We start from the raw sequence: 16,734 nt of genomic DNA on the forward strand, positions 1-16,734 counted from the left end.
GGTTGATGGAGCGCTTGAGTTTGCGTCCGCTGCTAAAGGCCTATTTGGATTTTCTTTTGTCTAATAAAGTGTATGTTCGTTTTTTTAGTCGTACTTTTTCTACCACCTTGCAGTGTTTTCTCTCATAATAAATCAGCCAACAGTAATTTTAGCCTTGACTTTCAGACAAACGTTTAGTTGGCTAAAGTTAAGGACTAAAACTTTAAATTATTTTAGCTCACCTATGAAGCTTAAAGTTTTCGTGAGGTTAGCTAAATTTTAGAGAGAACTTTAAACCTTTTTGTTTAGAGCCTTAAAAGTTAAATTAAAAATTAAAATGGTCTAAAGTTTAGGACCCAAACAAGGCCTAAGTTAAAACGGTATTGATTAAGTATGGAAATTGACAGTTACAGGTCTCAGAAATTAATTTACTCCATTGTAGATTAAGACTCTTATAGGAAAAAAAAAACAAATTATCCTCTGTTCGTCAAGGGTCTGTTCAGGCATCTTTGCATTGTATATGGCCTAATGGATCCTTCAACATCCAAACTTCACAATATAGAGCGGCTCAGAATTACCGCTTTCACTACCGCAGAGCTAACCGATCTTCTCCTCTCTTCAGTTCCGCGTCTTCAAGCTCCGATTTCCATGGAAGCAGCAGATGATGCAGCCCGCAAATAAGTTCGCATCCCCCACCCATTTGCCATTTGGACATGGCACTTTGCACATAAGCCTCTCCCGTCCTCCAGTAACCCAAAGCCCGTACACCTCCTCGTCTGCGGCAGCCGCACCGCCGATCGCTTCTGCTCCCGTTGAATCGCCCCTCCTCGCGCAATTGACCCTGCTTCCGCTGAAATCAGGCCTAATTTGCCGTCGTCTGCCTCGCGCGCAGGACGCGGGGGGGTGGCATGAACCCGACGGGGCGCGTGGCACACCCGCGCGCCGTTATGCTCCTCGCCATCGGCGCGCTCGGGCTCTGTCTCCTATGGGTGGAATTCGCCGTCGTGGGCGGTGGCGGAAGCGCAGCAGACCCCGCCGTTCGGGCGGCCGTGGCCGGAAGGAGGACTCACGCCCAGGCCGCCGTGAGGTCGCCGGACGCGTGGCGCAGCCGCGAGTGGAGGCGGGAGGTGGACCACCATGCCACCGTCCTCCGAAGACACCTCGCGGACGGCATGCTCTCCGCGTCCTCCCACGCCGTCTGCCTCGGCGGTGCCCAGGAGGCGATGGCGCTGCGCGAGCTCGGCGTGTTCGGCGCCGTCGCGGTCGCCAAGAAGCGGTCCCCGCCCCTCGCCGTCGCGGGAAACGACCACCAACTCCCGTTCCCGGACTCCTCCGTCGACTTCATCTTCGCCGGACGCGCCCTCGACTCCTCCAAACGCCAGGCCGACCTCGCCACCGAGGCGGCACGGATTATGAAGCCGGACGGCCACCTCGTGGTCCTCACGTCCGGCGCCCGCGACGCCTACAGCCTCCGGTCCCTCCAGGCCCTGTTCCCGTCCCTCGGATTACTCCGATCGCGCGAGACCAACGGCCGGGATGGCTCCACCCTCCGAGAGCTGGTCTTCCGGAAGCATGCAGGCATTTCCTCCTCCTCCACCACCACCAGCACGTCCTCCTCCTCCCTCAACGGCAACAATCGCGCGAGCAACTGCACGTATCGCGATCACAAGCACCGAATCATCGACCTCGCCGAGCCGCTGATCCAAGAAGAGCCGGCGAAGCCATGGATCTCGCTGAAGAGGAACATCAAGAACATCAAGTACCTGCCAGCGCTCGCCGACATCGGCTTCAAGCGCCGGTACGTGTACGTCGACGTGGGCGCCCGGAGCCACGGCTCCAGCATCGGCAGCTGGTTCCGGAAGCAGTACCCGAAGCAGAACCACACCTTCGAGGTATTCGCCGTTGAGGCCGACCCTGCGTTCCATGCAGAGTACGCCACCAAGAAGGGCGTCACCTTGCTGCCCTACGCCGCCTGGGTCCGGAACGAGACGCTCACGTTCGAGATCAACGGCGGCCCGGCCGGCAAGAAGAAGGGCGCCAACAGTAACGCCAGAAAGCCTGGCGGCCGTGGCATGGGCCGCATCAGGACCGCGGCCGGGGCGATCAACGGGGTGTCGTCCGGCGAGTTGCGGCGCGTCCCGGCGTTCGACCTCGCCGAGTGGCTGAAGCGGACGGTGTCGGAACAGGACTTCGTGGTGATGAAGATGGACGTGGAGGGCACCGAGTTCGACCTCATCCCGAGGTTGATCGACACGGGGGCGATCTGCCTCGTCGACGAGCTGTTCCTCGAGTGCCATTACAATCGGTGGCAGAGGTGCTGCCCTGGCGTGCGGTCGCCCAAGTATGAGAGCACGTACGGCGAGTGCCTTGAGCTGTTCACCTCGCTCAGGGACAGTGGCGTGCTTGTGCATCAATGGTGGTGATTAGTTCATAACTGACGCCATCTTGAACCGTAAGCCTACATATGGCGGATTTCGGTGTGTTTCTGTAGTTTTGATGATTGATTATTGTAGTTACATGACGAGATGAGGAATATATTGCAGACTGACTTTCAGGCAAAGGTATTGGTGAGTGTCACTAGTGTCCATGAGCAACTGAATCATTTTTAGGCTGGTTTACTGTCCACTTTTGTAGCCTTCATTCATTTGGGAAGTAATAGTGTTTACCTGCCAACTCTGTTCTGAAATGACAGTAGAAGCGTAACTTGCTGCTTCTTTTAAGTTATCCATGAATTTCGTCTAGATCATTGTTGAATTGCGCTCCTTTTGTAACATTACAAATGTCGTCAGTGTGTCCCCACTCTAAATGTAAACTGTTTCTAAAACATATTTGGTTTGAACCTCCTTACTCCTTTCTAAATAATTTTAAAGTGGTTTAAACTGCTATCAAACCCTCAAAACAAATTGAACCTTCAGCAAAAACCTGTTTCTGCATAAATTGCTGCAGGGGTGCAAACCCCTCCAGTTTCCGTTAAAAAAAAACTGTTTCTGCGTGACCTTTGCGTTAAGACCTGATTAAAAGTTGGATTCATATATATCTCCCTCGTGCCACGTTGACAGGAAATTCATCTCATATTATGTATAAGATCATCATCAGAACTAAATGTGACCTGCAACTTCATTTTTCTATCCGGGTTTTGGATGATTATAGAAGTCCAGTTTTGGCACAACATAGGGAAAAAAACCTACAGTGACCAGTTACTGGACAGTTCCAGACTTCCAGTAATCGTGATGTGAGGAAATGCAGTAGCTGGACAATTCATGGCTGATGAACAAACACATAACATGGATGTAGGATGCAAGGTGGGTTGTCCACAAACCTGTAAATAGGCTTAATCAAAAATTAAGTCTATTTACAGATTCACGAATAACTCGTCTTGCATCCCATGGATGTCTGTACTGAAGATTCAAGATCAAGAAACACGTTCCATTTCAATAAGCGTACATGAAGAGTATCCAATCTTGATCCCTGTTTCTCCTTCGCAGCCTATTCGGTAACTCTCATCGGCTTCAAAAACTTGAACCGGGAGCAGTGAGAGCGAAAAATCTAGCAGGAGGAGCAAATCAGAGAAGCAGAAGGGGGCTGCCTCTCAGCTAAAACTCAAGGATCAGAAGTACATGGTGCACACCATCATGTACCACCATGACCATTACGTCCATAGCTATTTACACAGGATAGAGAGGAGGAAACAGAAACAGCTACGTGAGCTGAAAGTATGAAGACATGTGAGATCTCACAAGTCATTAGCAGTCTCTTCCAGGATGCTTTGCAAGTGTGGCCGCCACACCGTGGAACGGCTGCTCCGGCGGCGCCTGAGGCTGGCCTTGCCCTCCGACAGCACCTCCGCCAGGTACCTGTCACCACTGTCCTTGGCCTCCTTAGCAACAGCAGCGCTCGGCGGCGCGGTCGTCTTCTGCGACTGCGCCTTTTTCTGCTGCGGCTGAGGCTGCGGCTGCCGCGGCCTCCTCTTCTTCTCCGGCACCGACGAGGCCGGCACGAGGAAGTAGAAGTACCCTCGCTTGAGCTCCGAGTCCGGGGCGACGATCAGGATCCGCCGCGCGCCGCCCTGGGAGCACGGCCTGCTCAGGACGTGGTTAGGGTGCGCCGCGATGACCTCGCCGGCGGTGACCGGGCGGGTGTACTCCTCGATGTGGCCGCTGAGGTGGACGATCCGGATCACGTCGAAGGAGCCGCAGGGGAGCACGCAGGCCAGGCAGCACCGCAGGCTGTTGCCCATCCCCTGAGCCTGAAGTTGCTAGGCTCTGCAGTTGGTTTGGTTGCTTGCTTGCTCTGAGAAGTGAGAGCTCTGCTCTTCCTGCCTGCCCCTTGGCTGTTTGGCATGGCTGGGTGGCACTGGTTTTTATATAGAGTGCAAGCTATGAAGCTAAGATGAACATGTTAAACAACTTGGCATATATTACTTGTCAAAAAAACTTGGGATATATTAGTATTGTTGTGCAAAATATAGAACAAAGTAAAGCGTGCACAGTACAAGTGCCTCTTCTATACTACACATTAGTAACTTAACTTCTAATCCCACCATCATTACAGTATGTTGGTTATCTTGGGAAAACTACACCTACAGTTCATCAAAGCATAGTATATTAGTGAAGTAGTGATAATGTAAAGAACTCAGTTCAAGCAGGATTAGGATACTCACAATGCAAGACTCTATCACAGAGTCCAAGACAATTAATTACATATTATTTATAGTATTTTATTGATGTGACAACATATTTATTGAAGAAGAGGTAGAAAAAAATAAAACTTCAAGTCTTATTTAGACTCTAAGTCCACATTGTTCGAGGTAATAAATAACTTTAAATTCTATGATAGAGTCTGCATTGTGAGTGCCCTTACAAGGTACATAAGAGATGCAAATGTACATCTATTGGTCCGTACAAAAACTTAGAGAGAGAGAGAGAGAGCTCTTGCGCCCATATAGGTCGGATTGTGTGCAACCACATTGAGATCTCACAATCCGTATGAAAAGATGAGCTGGCTTTGGGTGACCCAGCCTGATCGTCCCAATATTTGTTGGTTTTGAGATGTGTTCTCTTTTGGTTACTTTGACGTGAACACTACTCCCTCAAGGCGTTCATTGAATTTGCTACGCACAAGTGGCTGAAGATCAGGGGGTTCAAATTTGTTTGACCCTAGAATGTTGCACCTTGCCGGTACATCCATTTGGTGAATGATTGATCAAGTTCCCCACACCATAGTTCCTCAGCATTTTAATTTGTTTCTTTTTTGCGAGACATTTTAATTTGTTACATGTTATGCTAGCATTATTACTTTTTTTCTCATATATAAGTTGTCTCGTATGTTAGAGTACTTACTGGCCGAGCCTCTAACAAGGATAAACTATCTTTAGAGCATCTTCAACAGTCTTCCAATTTTCACCCTCAATGAGAAAAAAAAATAATTTGAGAGAGAGCTCCAGCAATACCTTAATCTCACCCCGAATGAGCAATTTTTTCTCTTAACTGCTCAAAATCTAGCCACCAATACGAGTGGTAGCATGCACCTGGCATCTTCTAAGTCACCGGCAGTCTTGGAGTCTTCTCCATTATCGGCAAGGGCGAGACTAGGCAGAACATAGATCGGCCATATGAGGCTTGGCGATGTGCCCAACATACGAGGTGATAGTGACAGATGCGAGATGGTTCAGGAGGAGCAGTATGGGAGGAGTGTAGGAAGGGAGGGAGTGGCGACAGAGGAGCGACGTCGGAGGAAAGGGAGCGGCACTCGGAGTTGGGGCCTCGCGGAAGAATGAATGGGTGAGGAGAGCAAAAAAAATAGAAGAAAGGGTGTTGTAAATGATAAATTAGCCCCGCATGTCAGAGGAGATATTAGGGGTGAGATTTTTCTCGTTTTGTTAGAGATGAAGCCTTTTAAAACCCCCAAAATAAAATTATAGCTCCTCCAATAACCAGTTTTGGGTTGACATTCTCTTAATAAATCATGCCTATGCAACTCTTTTTTTTTTGCAAATTACATGGTAAAGAAACATACAAAGGCATATGCATTTTTTTGAATTATACGATACAAATGTAGAAACGGCAAATCTCAAAATTGTTACTACGGACTTCTGCTATTAATGACATGTCGCCTATCACTGAAATAAGATTACTGCTAGCTAAACCCAGAAAAAACATGAACAATCCTTCCAATTTGAGGACTTGAAACCATATGGATATGTTCCACCATAACGAACCTGACCAGGCGAGGTACACTCAATTCGCATGTAAACTGCCAATTTAACCAGCCAATTGACACGTTTCCCTTGTTCCACCAAAGATGATGCTAATTGAACACATATTCTCGAAACATGTCATTACCAAAAGCTTTCGACTTAAGTGTCAAGATTAACCCTGGATGACCATGTGTGTTCCATGGGCTTCATCCTTTTTTTAAACGTACCATATGGGCTTCATCTAGGAAACAGTATGAAGCTAGCTGATGGTAGGATTGTGACTCCCACCTCCAAATGGCGGCTCAACAGAAGCTAACACTACATCACAAAAGCTGACACCATGCTATTAAAACACATAATAAACAAATAGTAGAAAGAACACACGTAGTACCCCCCAAATTAATTTGATCCCACCAGCATGCAATTAAGCATGCAGCTCGATGATTCGGGATGGAATCACGGCCGTCGGATCCACATGGGACGGTAGACAAGTGCAGGGTCCCGGACACATGGTGGTGACAACCCTCCACGCTTTAGGGCTGGCTTTCCTCTGCCTGTATGGGACAAAGCGATGCCAGCTCCATAATTGTGATTATAATACCAAATGAGCTATTGATAGTGTTAATCCCTGTGAAAGTTGCGTGTGTACTTTGACACTGTTGGCCTACTAGCATTTCGCCACTAAGCAATGCTGTACTTTGTGTTGCAATAAGGACGTGAGAAATGTGATGCTTTGACACTGTTGGCCTACTACCTTTTGCTGAATGAATGCGTCAAGCTTTATGGATCACTTAAACAACAGCAACGGTTCGTCTTGTATGATTTTTGATATAAATTAATCTGACTGTACTGTCCAATGATTTAGAGTGCTGATCGCTGTTTGCCGGTTTAGGTGTTGTTGATTGAGGCCTCTAAAGCGAGCTTGATGTTGAGAGTCGTACGAAGACACAATTAGTTTTTTTTAGTGGCGAAGATACAATTAGTAGTAGTGATGTTGAAATTCGCTCTCTATGCCTATAGTTCATGCAATGCAGCCATGCTGACACCCAAACATTTTTTTTTTTTGAGAAATTCACACCCAAACTTTTTTTTTTTAGCAGAACACCCAAACTAGTTGGGTTTGGGCAACTGGAACAGTAAGGCCCATTGTTGACGCATTTGAAACTAGTAAAGGCCTCAGACAAACAGTTGGAAGCCCACTCAGTCTAATTTCAAAGGCCTAGATTACAAGGTAGTGCCGAGAAAGCCCATTACAGAAACAAACCCAATGAACCTGATCCGTATTCAGTAATATATACTTCTCTTTGCTAAAAGAAAAAGTAATATACTTCCCCCTTTTTTGAAATTCAAATCGGAATCCAGAATGCAAATGCCCAATTACCAATGCAAATACACAGCACGCGTCCGATGCACACAGCCTCTCTGTACCGCCACGTAGTCACGCACGCCAGCAAGAAAACTGAAAAATCTCTACAGCACGCATATGGGCAAGTCGAGCGGCGGCGCGATGGTGGCCTCGAGCTCGGCCTCGCCGTCCTCCACCAGCAGCGCCATGGCGAGCCCGCCCGTGAGGTGGGCGTCGATGTGGCAGTGCACGAGCCACACCCCTGGGTTGTCTGCCACGAAGCGCACGACGGCCCAGCCGCCGACGGGCACGCCGATGGTGTTGCGGCTGGGCGGGTCCACCAGGTTGAACTTGGCCTCGTCCCGGCGCGGGTCGTAGTTGCCGAACCCCGTGGCCAGCACGAAGAAGTGGTAGCCGTGGATGTGCATGGGGTGCTCCTCGGCGGCGAAGATGCCCGTGTCCTGGAACACCATCTGCACCACCGCGCCGTACTCGACGCGGTACAGCTTGGTGCCCTTCACGGGCTGCCACAGCGCGCGCGGGACGTTCTGCGAGGTGAAGTCGAAGAACACCGGCGGGAACGCCGGGAAGTCTTCGGTGAACACGCCGGGGATGTGGTGGTAGTGCGCCTGCAGCAGGGACACGGTGTTGGGGAGCTGGAACGACACGTTGTTCATGCTCGCGCCGAACCGGGTGTTGTTGGGGCCCTGGCAGAACGGCCCGGGGCGGCAGTTGAAGAGGCCAAACCCCACGGTGGTGAACACCTCCTGGGTCACCGGCCCGGGCACCTTCACCGGCGCTGGGCTCCGGAGGCTGTTGGAGAAGGCGGTCGCCGTGTTCGTGTCGTTGAACGCCGGCAGGAACGGGAGCATCGGCTGCGGCCCTGCGCGGCCGAGGTGGCCGGAGGACCTAGTGGACCGGCCAACTGGGCCGCTGAAGGCACCGGCACCGGCAGAGGCGGTGGGGCAGCCGGGGGCGTTCTTGTACTGGAAGATGGCGGTGGCGGTGGTGTTGTCGAAGGGGACGCCCTGGGCCGAAGCGTAGGCGCGCGCGGCGAGGTAGTATCGTCCCGGGGCTGCGTGCGCCGTGACGAGGACGTCGGTGGTCTGGCCGGGGCCGAGGAGGACGACGTCGGTCTCGAAGGGCTTGGTGTACATGGCGTCCGCGGCGACCACGGTCATCCTGTGGCCGGCGAGGCTGACGAAGAGCTCGGTGTTCATGGCCGCGTTGATGATGCGCAGCAGGCTCGTCTCGCCGGCGACCACCGGGATGATGCTCGTCTCTGCATCGGGTGACAGACAAATGCACGCGTAGGCATAGCACGCGAAAGAATTAGTTGTCATCAGTTGGGCTGGTGGAGAAAACATGCATCATCAGCTGGTCAAAGTGGGTGACATCATGCGCATGCTGGACATTGGTTAGAATGTTTCTTCTTTACAATCTTTTGTTTATGGTTTAATTCACATCTGAAGATTGTCTCTTCGTATCGTCAGTTTGCATGACAGAATATAAAGAAGCAGCCAACCACCAGGGATGCAACTTAGCTGCAGAAGACAAGTGCCTGCAGTGTTTAATTACATGTATGTCGTACGGTTTGCAGAGGACCTATGCCTGAGACAGGCATGGATGGGTCTTTTCCAAACCGAAAGTTGCTTTGGGCGGTCTAACCAAATTTAGAAATTTTGCCACATTTCGTAGTGTTTTCTGAATCACCATTGTTCTCTCTTTATTTAAATGATGTGTCGCTGTGTGCACTGTGCAGCGTCTCCTTGTGGTTGTGGACTTGTGGTTAACAACATGAGCAACTGAACCGACGAAATTAACGACGGCTCTCACCTTGGCTGGAGCACGGGAGCAAGTCTCCCGGCTGGCCGTTGATGAGGAGGGCGTCGGAGACGTTGGGCGGCGCTCCGGTGATCATGGACTGGCGGAGCACGGCGATGGGGTTCCTCATCCACCACTCGGCTGCACAAACATATATGCATACACGTCAGCGAGGCGGCGGCATTGGTGATGCCAGCCGGAGCCGGCGATACAATTACCGACGAGGTGTACTTGTATGTACGTACCTAGGATGACGGGGGCCTCCATTTGTGGCTTGGGGAAAGGGTAGGGGAGGCCCCTCCTGGGGTGGATGATGAGCGCGCCATGCACGGTGGCGCGGAGCCAGGAGCTGTGCGCGTGCCACCACAGCGTGCCCTCCTGGCCCTGGGTGGTGAACCGGTACGTGTAGCTGCCGCCGGGGCGGATCGGGCACTGCGTCACGAACTCCGGCCCGTCCGCCCACCCGTTCCGCAGCTGCCGGAGGCCGTGCCAGTGCAGGGTCACGTTGTACGGCGCCAGGTTCACGGCCTTGATCGCCAGCGTGTCGCCGCTGTACACCTCGATGGTCGGCCCCGGGAACTGCCCGTTCACCGTCACGATCTTCTGGCTCTTGCACAGCCTCTTCACTAGCGTCTCCTTGACCTGCAGAGCAGCAAGCCAGCAGCAACACCAAATCATTACCATTTTGAACACCAAATAACCACAAAGAGTACAAGACACAAAGGCACAGCAACACTTACGACGAACTCGTAGAAGCGCTCCTCGGCAAGGGCGCCGGGGAGGAGGAAGCAGCCTAGCAAAAGGAGAGCAGAGGCGCAGCAGAGCTTCACGAGACCTGACCTCGCCATCGTCGCAGCCATCGCTCCGGTTGACCGGCAATGGCTGGCTTGTTTCTCTGGTGGTTTGCTGCCGTGGTGACCAAGTGCGAGACCGGCGAGCGTATATATAGAGGCAGGCAGCAACGATGGGGCGAGACCCGATGGAGAGGGAGGGTAGTGCAGTTGTTTGGGGTTTGGAAGATTAGGTTTATGATTAGCGCGACTGCGACGCGAGGCCTTTGGGCCTTTAGGGTGGCGGTCGAGTACGATGTAGTTCGACTTCGACCTCGACCTCGCATTGCTGAATCAATGGTGAATGCTGACGACGGAGTTGTTGCACCCACTGGTCTAGCGAACGCGTCGTTTCACCCGTGCCCCCATCGTTCTACTTCTACCTGTTGTGTCTTGTGAACATTTGCTGCTGCTGCTGCTGCGGTTGTTGATACTATGATGCATGGATGGACGGTAGCTTACCATGGAAGAGTTGCATTAACTTTGGTCAATCAAGAAGTTGGAGGGGGAGAAAAAGGTGCAACTTACTTCTTTTCTGCAGGGTAAAAAAAAAAAGTCAGGGCTTAACTGTTTCAGGGTGGTGCTACATCTGTTCAGTTGCCTACCTACCATTGAGAAATGTCACCTGCTGGTGTGGACTGAATTAACATTATTCTTGGAAAGAAAATCGATCCAGCGAAAGCACTAACGAAACAATAATACATCTCGCAAAAAAAAAGTAGAAGAAACAAAAAAAAAAACCGAGAGGAAAGAACAGCGCGTTTATCACCAAGAAGATTGAGACTGATACTCTGAATGAGACTGCAAAACAGAAATGAAGAAAGTTTGCAACTAGAGACACCGGTTTTGTTGGAAAAATGCAACTCCCCCACCCTATAGAAATTTCCTAAGTACATGACTTTGCAGTAAGAGATCCCCAGAGCCAGATCCTAACCACACTGTAGCCTGTAGGAGTTGGTAGGTTCTTTGACAAAGTGAAGTCAATTGGCCTTTTTTTCCACTCCAACTGAACAATTCCTCTGCTTTCAGCGATTAGGTGGCCAGGAGGCGACGCAGGTGACATATGATTAGTTAGGGTCATTGAGCTATCTCACTTAGCCGCAATTTCTAGCTGGTAGCAAATAGCTAATCTTTGCTGATTTCATCGCCGTACCACTGAAAGGAACATGCGTCGGCGTTCAGCAGATGAAGTCCATCTTCATGTACTTCACTATGAAGGATTCAAATGTTCACTCTGGTTGCTCACAATAAACAAACTATAAATTGACTGATTATTTTCGTGTCTCGTCTAGATCTGTGGGATTTTGGCCATGTCAAAGTTTTTACAGTACCCTCGAATCGAAGGCTATAAGCACCCTTGTTCATATGTTTGCACTTTGCAATGCTATTTCCTGGACAATGAGAGGAAGGGCCAGCTACAGAATCTCTTTTTCAGCCTGCAGTCCTGCACTTTGCCAAGCTACCAAAGGCAGCAGATCATAATGAGAGAGTGAATGTTACCTCCAAAATAGTTGACAATTTTTATGAATCTGGACAAACTGTGTATATTCATAGCTAAAGTGTTAACTATTTTAGGACAGAGGGAGTGGGTGCAAATTTGGGATGCAAGAATTTTAGGACAGAGGAAGTAGGTGTAAACTTGGGAGTTGGGATGTGAGAATTTCACAGAAAAAATTTAAGATACCAGGAGTCTGGACCAATCCCCATATTCCTGATTGGGTACACTATGCAGTACAACTTGAGATAGGATGTTCCTTTGCATAATTCTACTACTTTGTAATGGCAAATATTGAACAGGTAGTACACTCATGCTGACCATTAGTTGTAAGCAGGCAAACAGCTATAAGTCTAAAACCAAATGTGCAGGTAAAAATAATTAAGAGTTTAAGACCTAGTCCATTGGCAAGCTGACATTGACGGTAGCCGTATGTTTGGGGTGTATTTCACATTGTCGAGTAACTACAAAACGGGTTAACTCCGTCTTGCTATTTACGTGCAGGTTGGACGCAAGCAGCCAAGTCCAAGAGGTCCACGAAAGGGTCTGCACAATCACTGACTGGGTCACTGGATAGTAACAGGCTAACAGCCTTGGTAAGAAATTGGTACTGGCTATAAAACCGTGATCCGTAAAGTTTGCAGGTTTTGTTGTGCGCTCAATTTTGCCCTGGTAACATCAGGGTTGCTCTGTATGGCTGCTGATTTATTGTGAGAGAGAACACTATTCCTTCGCTGACAGGGCCATGATATGTGATTTTGAGTACCGATCGTGATTTGCATGTTACGTAGCAGGTGATATGAGCATTTGTAAGTTGTGCACTCAGATTTGTGTGGCATGAGAAACCCATCCTAATCTGACAAGTTACAATGGACAAACTACCAGCTCCTCACATTAGTTCTTGCATGATCATAGAAAATAAAAACTCAAGTTTGTCATTATATGTTTGGTTGCTAGCCACATCTTGCCACACTTCACCTTAAGTTGGTAAGTATTTTGTTAGCAACAAAATTTAGACAAGATTTTTTTGGACTCTACCTGTCTTAGAGTAAAAAGGTATAGCAATCTTGAGCACAGCAAAGTGTGCCTCCAAATTTTCTAATGACACTTTTAATGTCTTACCACATTTGCTTAAGGTTAATTGTGGCATATTACGGCTCAAAACCAAACAGCCCTGAAATTGGACATTTCTCTCGGAGGAAAATTTTTGAAAGCACCAAAGGTTCAATCGAAACATAATCAGAAGCCAACACTACCAAATCATCTTCTGATAACATGTAGTGCTTCTGGCAGGTACAAACGATCACAAATTGGATCTGTGATTTGAGTACCGTTGGTGATTTGCATGTTAGGTAGTAGGGTAAAGTTTTTTCTGGTAGTAGGTGATATTAGCATTCGTACGTTGTGCGCTCAGATCTGCATGGCACGAGAAACCCTTCCTAATCTGACAAGTTACAATGGAGAAACTTGTATGTTAGCTCTTGCATGATCACAGAAAATAAAATCTCAAGTTTGTCATTATGTGTTTGGTTGCTAGCTGCATCTTACCACGCTTCACCTTAAGTTAGTAAGTATTTGGTTAGCAACTAAATTTAGACAAGATTTTTTTGGAGTCTATGTGTGGTAGAGTAAAAGAAGTACAGCAAAAATCTCCTAGGTATGACAAAGTGTGGCTCTAAATTTTCTAGCCACACTTTTTGTGTTTTGCCATATTTGCTCTAGGTTAATTTTGGCAAATTATGTTTAGAAACCAAACAGCCCCGGAATTGGACATTTCTCTCAGAAGGAAAAAAAAATTAAAGCAGCAAAGGTTCTATTGAAACTTAATCAGAAGCCAGCACTCCCAAATCATCTTCTGATAACATGGAGTGCTTCTGGCAGGTACAAACGAATTCAGGAATTAAAGAATGACATCGCAACCAAAATTCTCCTAACCCCTACACCTGTACTGTACAGACTGAAAAACACGAATAGACTCTCTGAAGTCTACTTATTAAGAACCTGAAGTAACTGAGCACTGTAAATTTCAGTCTGCAAGAGGCCGACTACTCTGTAACTGTAGATTTCGTCTCGTCCGTGACACTGGTGGCGGTCGCGGTAGTATGGCTCGGTTCACCGGTGAAGGACGAGGCAGCAGACACAGCAATTGAGGGCTTGATCTGCTCAAGCTGCCGCAGCACCTGCTGTGCCTCGGGCCTCGCTGGTGGCGAAGGATCGACGCAATGCAGTGCCAGTTTGAGCGTCTTCACCAGCTCCTCGCCGGTCTCTGATCCCGCGGCCGCGTCCTTCATGAGCTCCAGGTCGAACACCTCGTTGGTCCACTCCTCCTCGACGACCGAGGCCACCCACTGCGGCAGGTCGAGGCCGTTGGTCGTGTCCCCGGGCGACTTGCCAGTCAGGAGCTCGAGCATGATCACCCCGAGGCTGTAGATGTCGGTCTTGGTGTTGGCCTTCTTCAGCTTGGAGAGCTCCGGCGCGCGGTAGCCGAGCGCGCCCGCGGCGGCGATCACGCTGGAGTTGGCCGCCGCGCTCATGAGGCGCGACAGGCCGCAGTCGGCGATCTTGGCGTCGTTGCCGTCGTCCAGGAGGATGTTGTTGCTGGTGATGTTGCCGTGCACCATGTTGGCGTCGGTGTGCAGGTGGTGCAATCCCCGCGCCAGGCCCATCGCGATGTTCATCCTCGTCGGCCAGTCCACCGGGCTGCTGTCCGGTGCACGAGCTGTGATTAATACACATGGCAGAGTTTTGTTAATTAAGCACAGAAAAGAAGCAAATAGATAGCTAAAGTCCAAAGAGAATCCGAGGTTTCGAAATTGCACTGAGCAAGTGAGCTTACCATGGAGGAAAGAGGCAAGGTTGCCTTTGGGCATGTAATCGAACACCAGAAGCTTCTCGCCCTTGGGTCCCAAGTAATAGGCCCTGAGGGCGAGGAGGTTGGGGTGCCGGAGCTTGCCGAGCGCGTTCACCTCCAGCTCGAACTCCTTCTGGTTCTTGGCGATCTTCTCCCGGAGCCGCTTCACCGCGACGTAGCTGCCGTCCTCCATGGTTGCCTTATACACCGTCCCATACGTGCTCTTCCCCAGGATCTCTGCGGTCGCGCACAGCAGGTCGTCCGCCGTGAACGAGAGCCCACCTTCGAAGTGGACCAACTTGCCGCCGCCGTCCCCGCCGGTGTCACTGCCTGAGCCTGCCTTCCCGACAGTCTTCGTGGTCGCCTCCTTGGCGCCCTTCTTGGGGGGCGAGCTTTCCTTCTTGTCTTTCCTCCAGAAGATGAAGACGCAGCAGAACAGGAGAAAGAAGAGCAGGAGGATGCCTGCCACTGCAATGATGAGCTCCCTTTTGTTGAGCTTCCGTGTTCGCCGCTCCGACAAAGGCAGTGGAGGAGACGGCGCCGTCAGCGGGGATGAAGCGGACGTGCAAATGGCAGAGCCATTGAACCCACAGAGCTGAAGGTTTCCAAGGAACGAGCTAGAATTGAACTTGTTGGACAGAGCTGCAGGCACAGGCCCCGAGAGATTGTTGTAGGACACATTGAAAGAACTGAGATTGACAAGGCCGCTCAAGGAGGCCGGAATTTCTCCGGTGAGGTTGTTCTCTGACACGTCGAACAGTGACAGTGCCGAGAGGTTCCCGACGGTCGCCGGGATTTCACCATCGAGGACATTCCTCCTCAGGGACAGCTTGGTCAGATTCCTGAGCCCGTCAAAGCATGCCGGGATGTGTCCTTCGATGTCATTGCCATCGAGATTGAGCTCCACTAACAAAGTGAGACTGCATAGTGACTCAGGAAGGCTACCACCCAAAAGATTGTCAGAGAGATCAAGCTTTCTGAGCTTTGTGGCGTTGCCAATCCCATCCGGGATGCTTCCACTGATCAAATTGTCAGCGAGAGAAAGATCGTGGAGCAATCTGAGATTGCCAATGGTGGGGGGAATAACGCCGCTGAGATTATTGTTGTTGAGCTCAAGGGATTCGAGGAACGGGAGGGAAGTGAGGCTGGTCGGCACGACACCGGAGAGGTTGTTGTACGCGAGGTTGATCCTAAAGAGCCGAGTGGCATTGGCCAGAGTGGAAGGGATACTCCCCGAGAGGAAGTTGCCGCTGAGGTCGAGCGTCTGCAGGAGCGCGCAGCCGCCGAGCGCCGGAGGCACGGCGCCGGCGAAGCGGTTGTTGTGGAGGTAGACGCCGCGGAGCTCGCGGAGGAAGCCGAGCGCGGCGGGCACCTGGCCCCCGATGATGTTGTCGTGGAAGCTGAGCCTCCGGAGCGCGGTGAGCTGGCCGACCTTGTCGGAGATCGCGCCGGCGAGGCCCTTGAAGGGGAGCTGGATGGCCACGACCTTGCCCCGCGCGCACTTGATCCCCGCCCAGCTGCCGGAGCAGGCGTCGAGCCCCGTGCCGTTCCAGCCGGCCAGGAACCCGCGCGGATCCACCAGCGCCTGGCGGATGGCCTGCAGCCCCTGCAGGTCCGCCTGCGCGATCACCACGCCGTCCGATCGCTGCCCACGCGCCGGCACCACCGCCGCCGCCGCCAGCAGCAAGAGCAGCACGAGCAAGCCCCCACCCCAACATCGCCGTTGCTTCCTTCTCGATCCAGCACCGCAATGGACGCCGGTGCGGCAGCAGCTCCGCACACCCATGGCTAGTAGCCTAGTGCAAGTAGCTACTAGCTCTAGCTAGAATCTAGTGTACCTAGCCCAATGCAACTGCACCGCTCCTGCTACCTAGGAGCTTTTCTTGGTTTCTGCTAGCGGGGAAAGCGATGGTACCGCGCTCTATATAAGCGTTGCAGGAACATGGCAGAAGAACGGGAAAAAAAAAAGGAGGGAATAATTTAGCTGCTAAACGCGATTCAACTCAGATGCGCTAACTAACGGCTAGCTCAGTCCTTCTGCAGAGGGAGACGATTTGGAGTTTTTAAACCAGCTCGTCCTATACGTTACGGACGCGGGCGCTGACATTGTGGGTCCCGCGCGGCAGGAAAGAATCCGATCTTTATCCCATTCAGCAGCAGCAGGAGGCCGCGGGGTATCTGTACCCTGTCCTGTGCCGTGGTGTCCCCACCGGC

The 16,734-nt window shown here is 50.9% G+C and overlaps 4 protein-coding genes across 4 annotated transcripts; 1 reads left to right on the plus strand and 3 right to left on the minus strand.

Moving 5' to 3' along the window:
• Nucleotides 595-2,710, plus strand: LOC8081114. The gene has a single exon (XM_002465361.2). The coding sequence runs from the start codon at nt 888-890 to the stop codon at nt 2,400-2,402; it is 1,515 nt and encodes a 504-aa protein (XP_002465406.2). The 5' UTR covers nt 595-887; the 3' UTR covers nt 2,403-2,710.
• LOC8084022 lies at nt 3,109-4,305 on the minus strand. Its single transcript, XM_002467970.2, has one exon. It carries the CDS (start codon nt 4,214-4,216, stop codon nt 3,713-3,715), a length of 504 nt encoding a protein of 167 aa, XP_002468015.1. The 5' UTR covers nt 4,217-4,305; the 3' UTR covers nt 3,109-3,712.
• On the minus strand, nt 7,267-10,274 carry LOC8081115 (laccase-3). The gene is made up of 4 exons (XM_002467971.2): nt 10,085-10,274; nt 9,590-9,986; nt 9,357-9,485; nt 7,267-8,802 (listed from the first exon to the last, which is right to left on the minus strand). The coding sequence occupies exons 1-4, from the start codon at nt 10,202-10,204 to the stop codon at nt 7,646-7,648; spliced, it is 1,803 nt and encodes a 600-aa protein (XP_002468016.1). The 5' UTR covers nt 10,205-10,274; the 3' UTR covers nt 7,267-7,645.
• Nucleotides 13,452-16,433, minus strand: LOC8081116 (probable leucine-rich repeat receptor-like protein kinase IMK3). The gene is made up of 2 exons (XM_002467972.2): nt 14,506-16,433; nt 13,452-14,388 (listed from the first exon to the last, which is right to left on the minus strand). The coding sequence occupies exons 1-2, from the start codon at nt 16,304-16,306 to the stop codon at nt 13,715-13,717; spliced, it is 2,475 nt and encodes an 824-aa protein (XP_002468017.1). The 5' UTR covers nt 16,307-16,433; the 3' UTR covers nt 13,452-13,714.

This window comes from Sorghum bicolor, chromosome 1, assembly GCF_000003195.3.
Source record: "Sorghum bicolor cultivar BTx623 chromosome 1, Sorghum_bicolor_NCBIv3, whole genome shotgun sequence".
In the NCBI taxonomy this organism is placed as follows: domain Eukaryota; kingdom Viridiplantae; phylum Streptophyta; class Magnoliopsida; order Poales; family Poaceae; genus Sorghum; species Sorghum bicolor.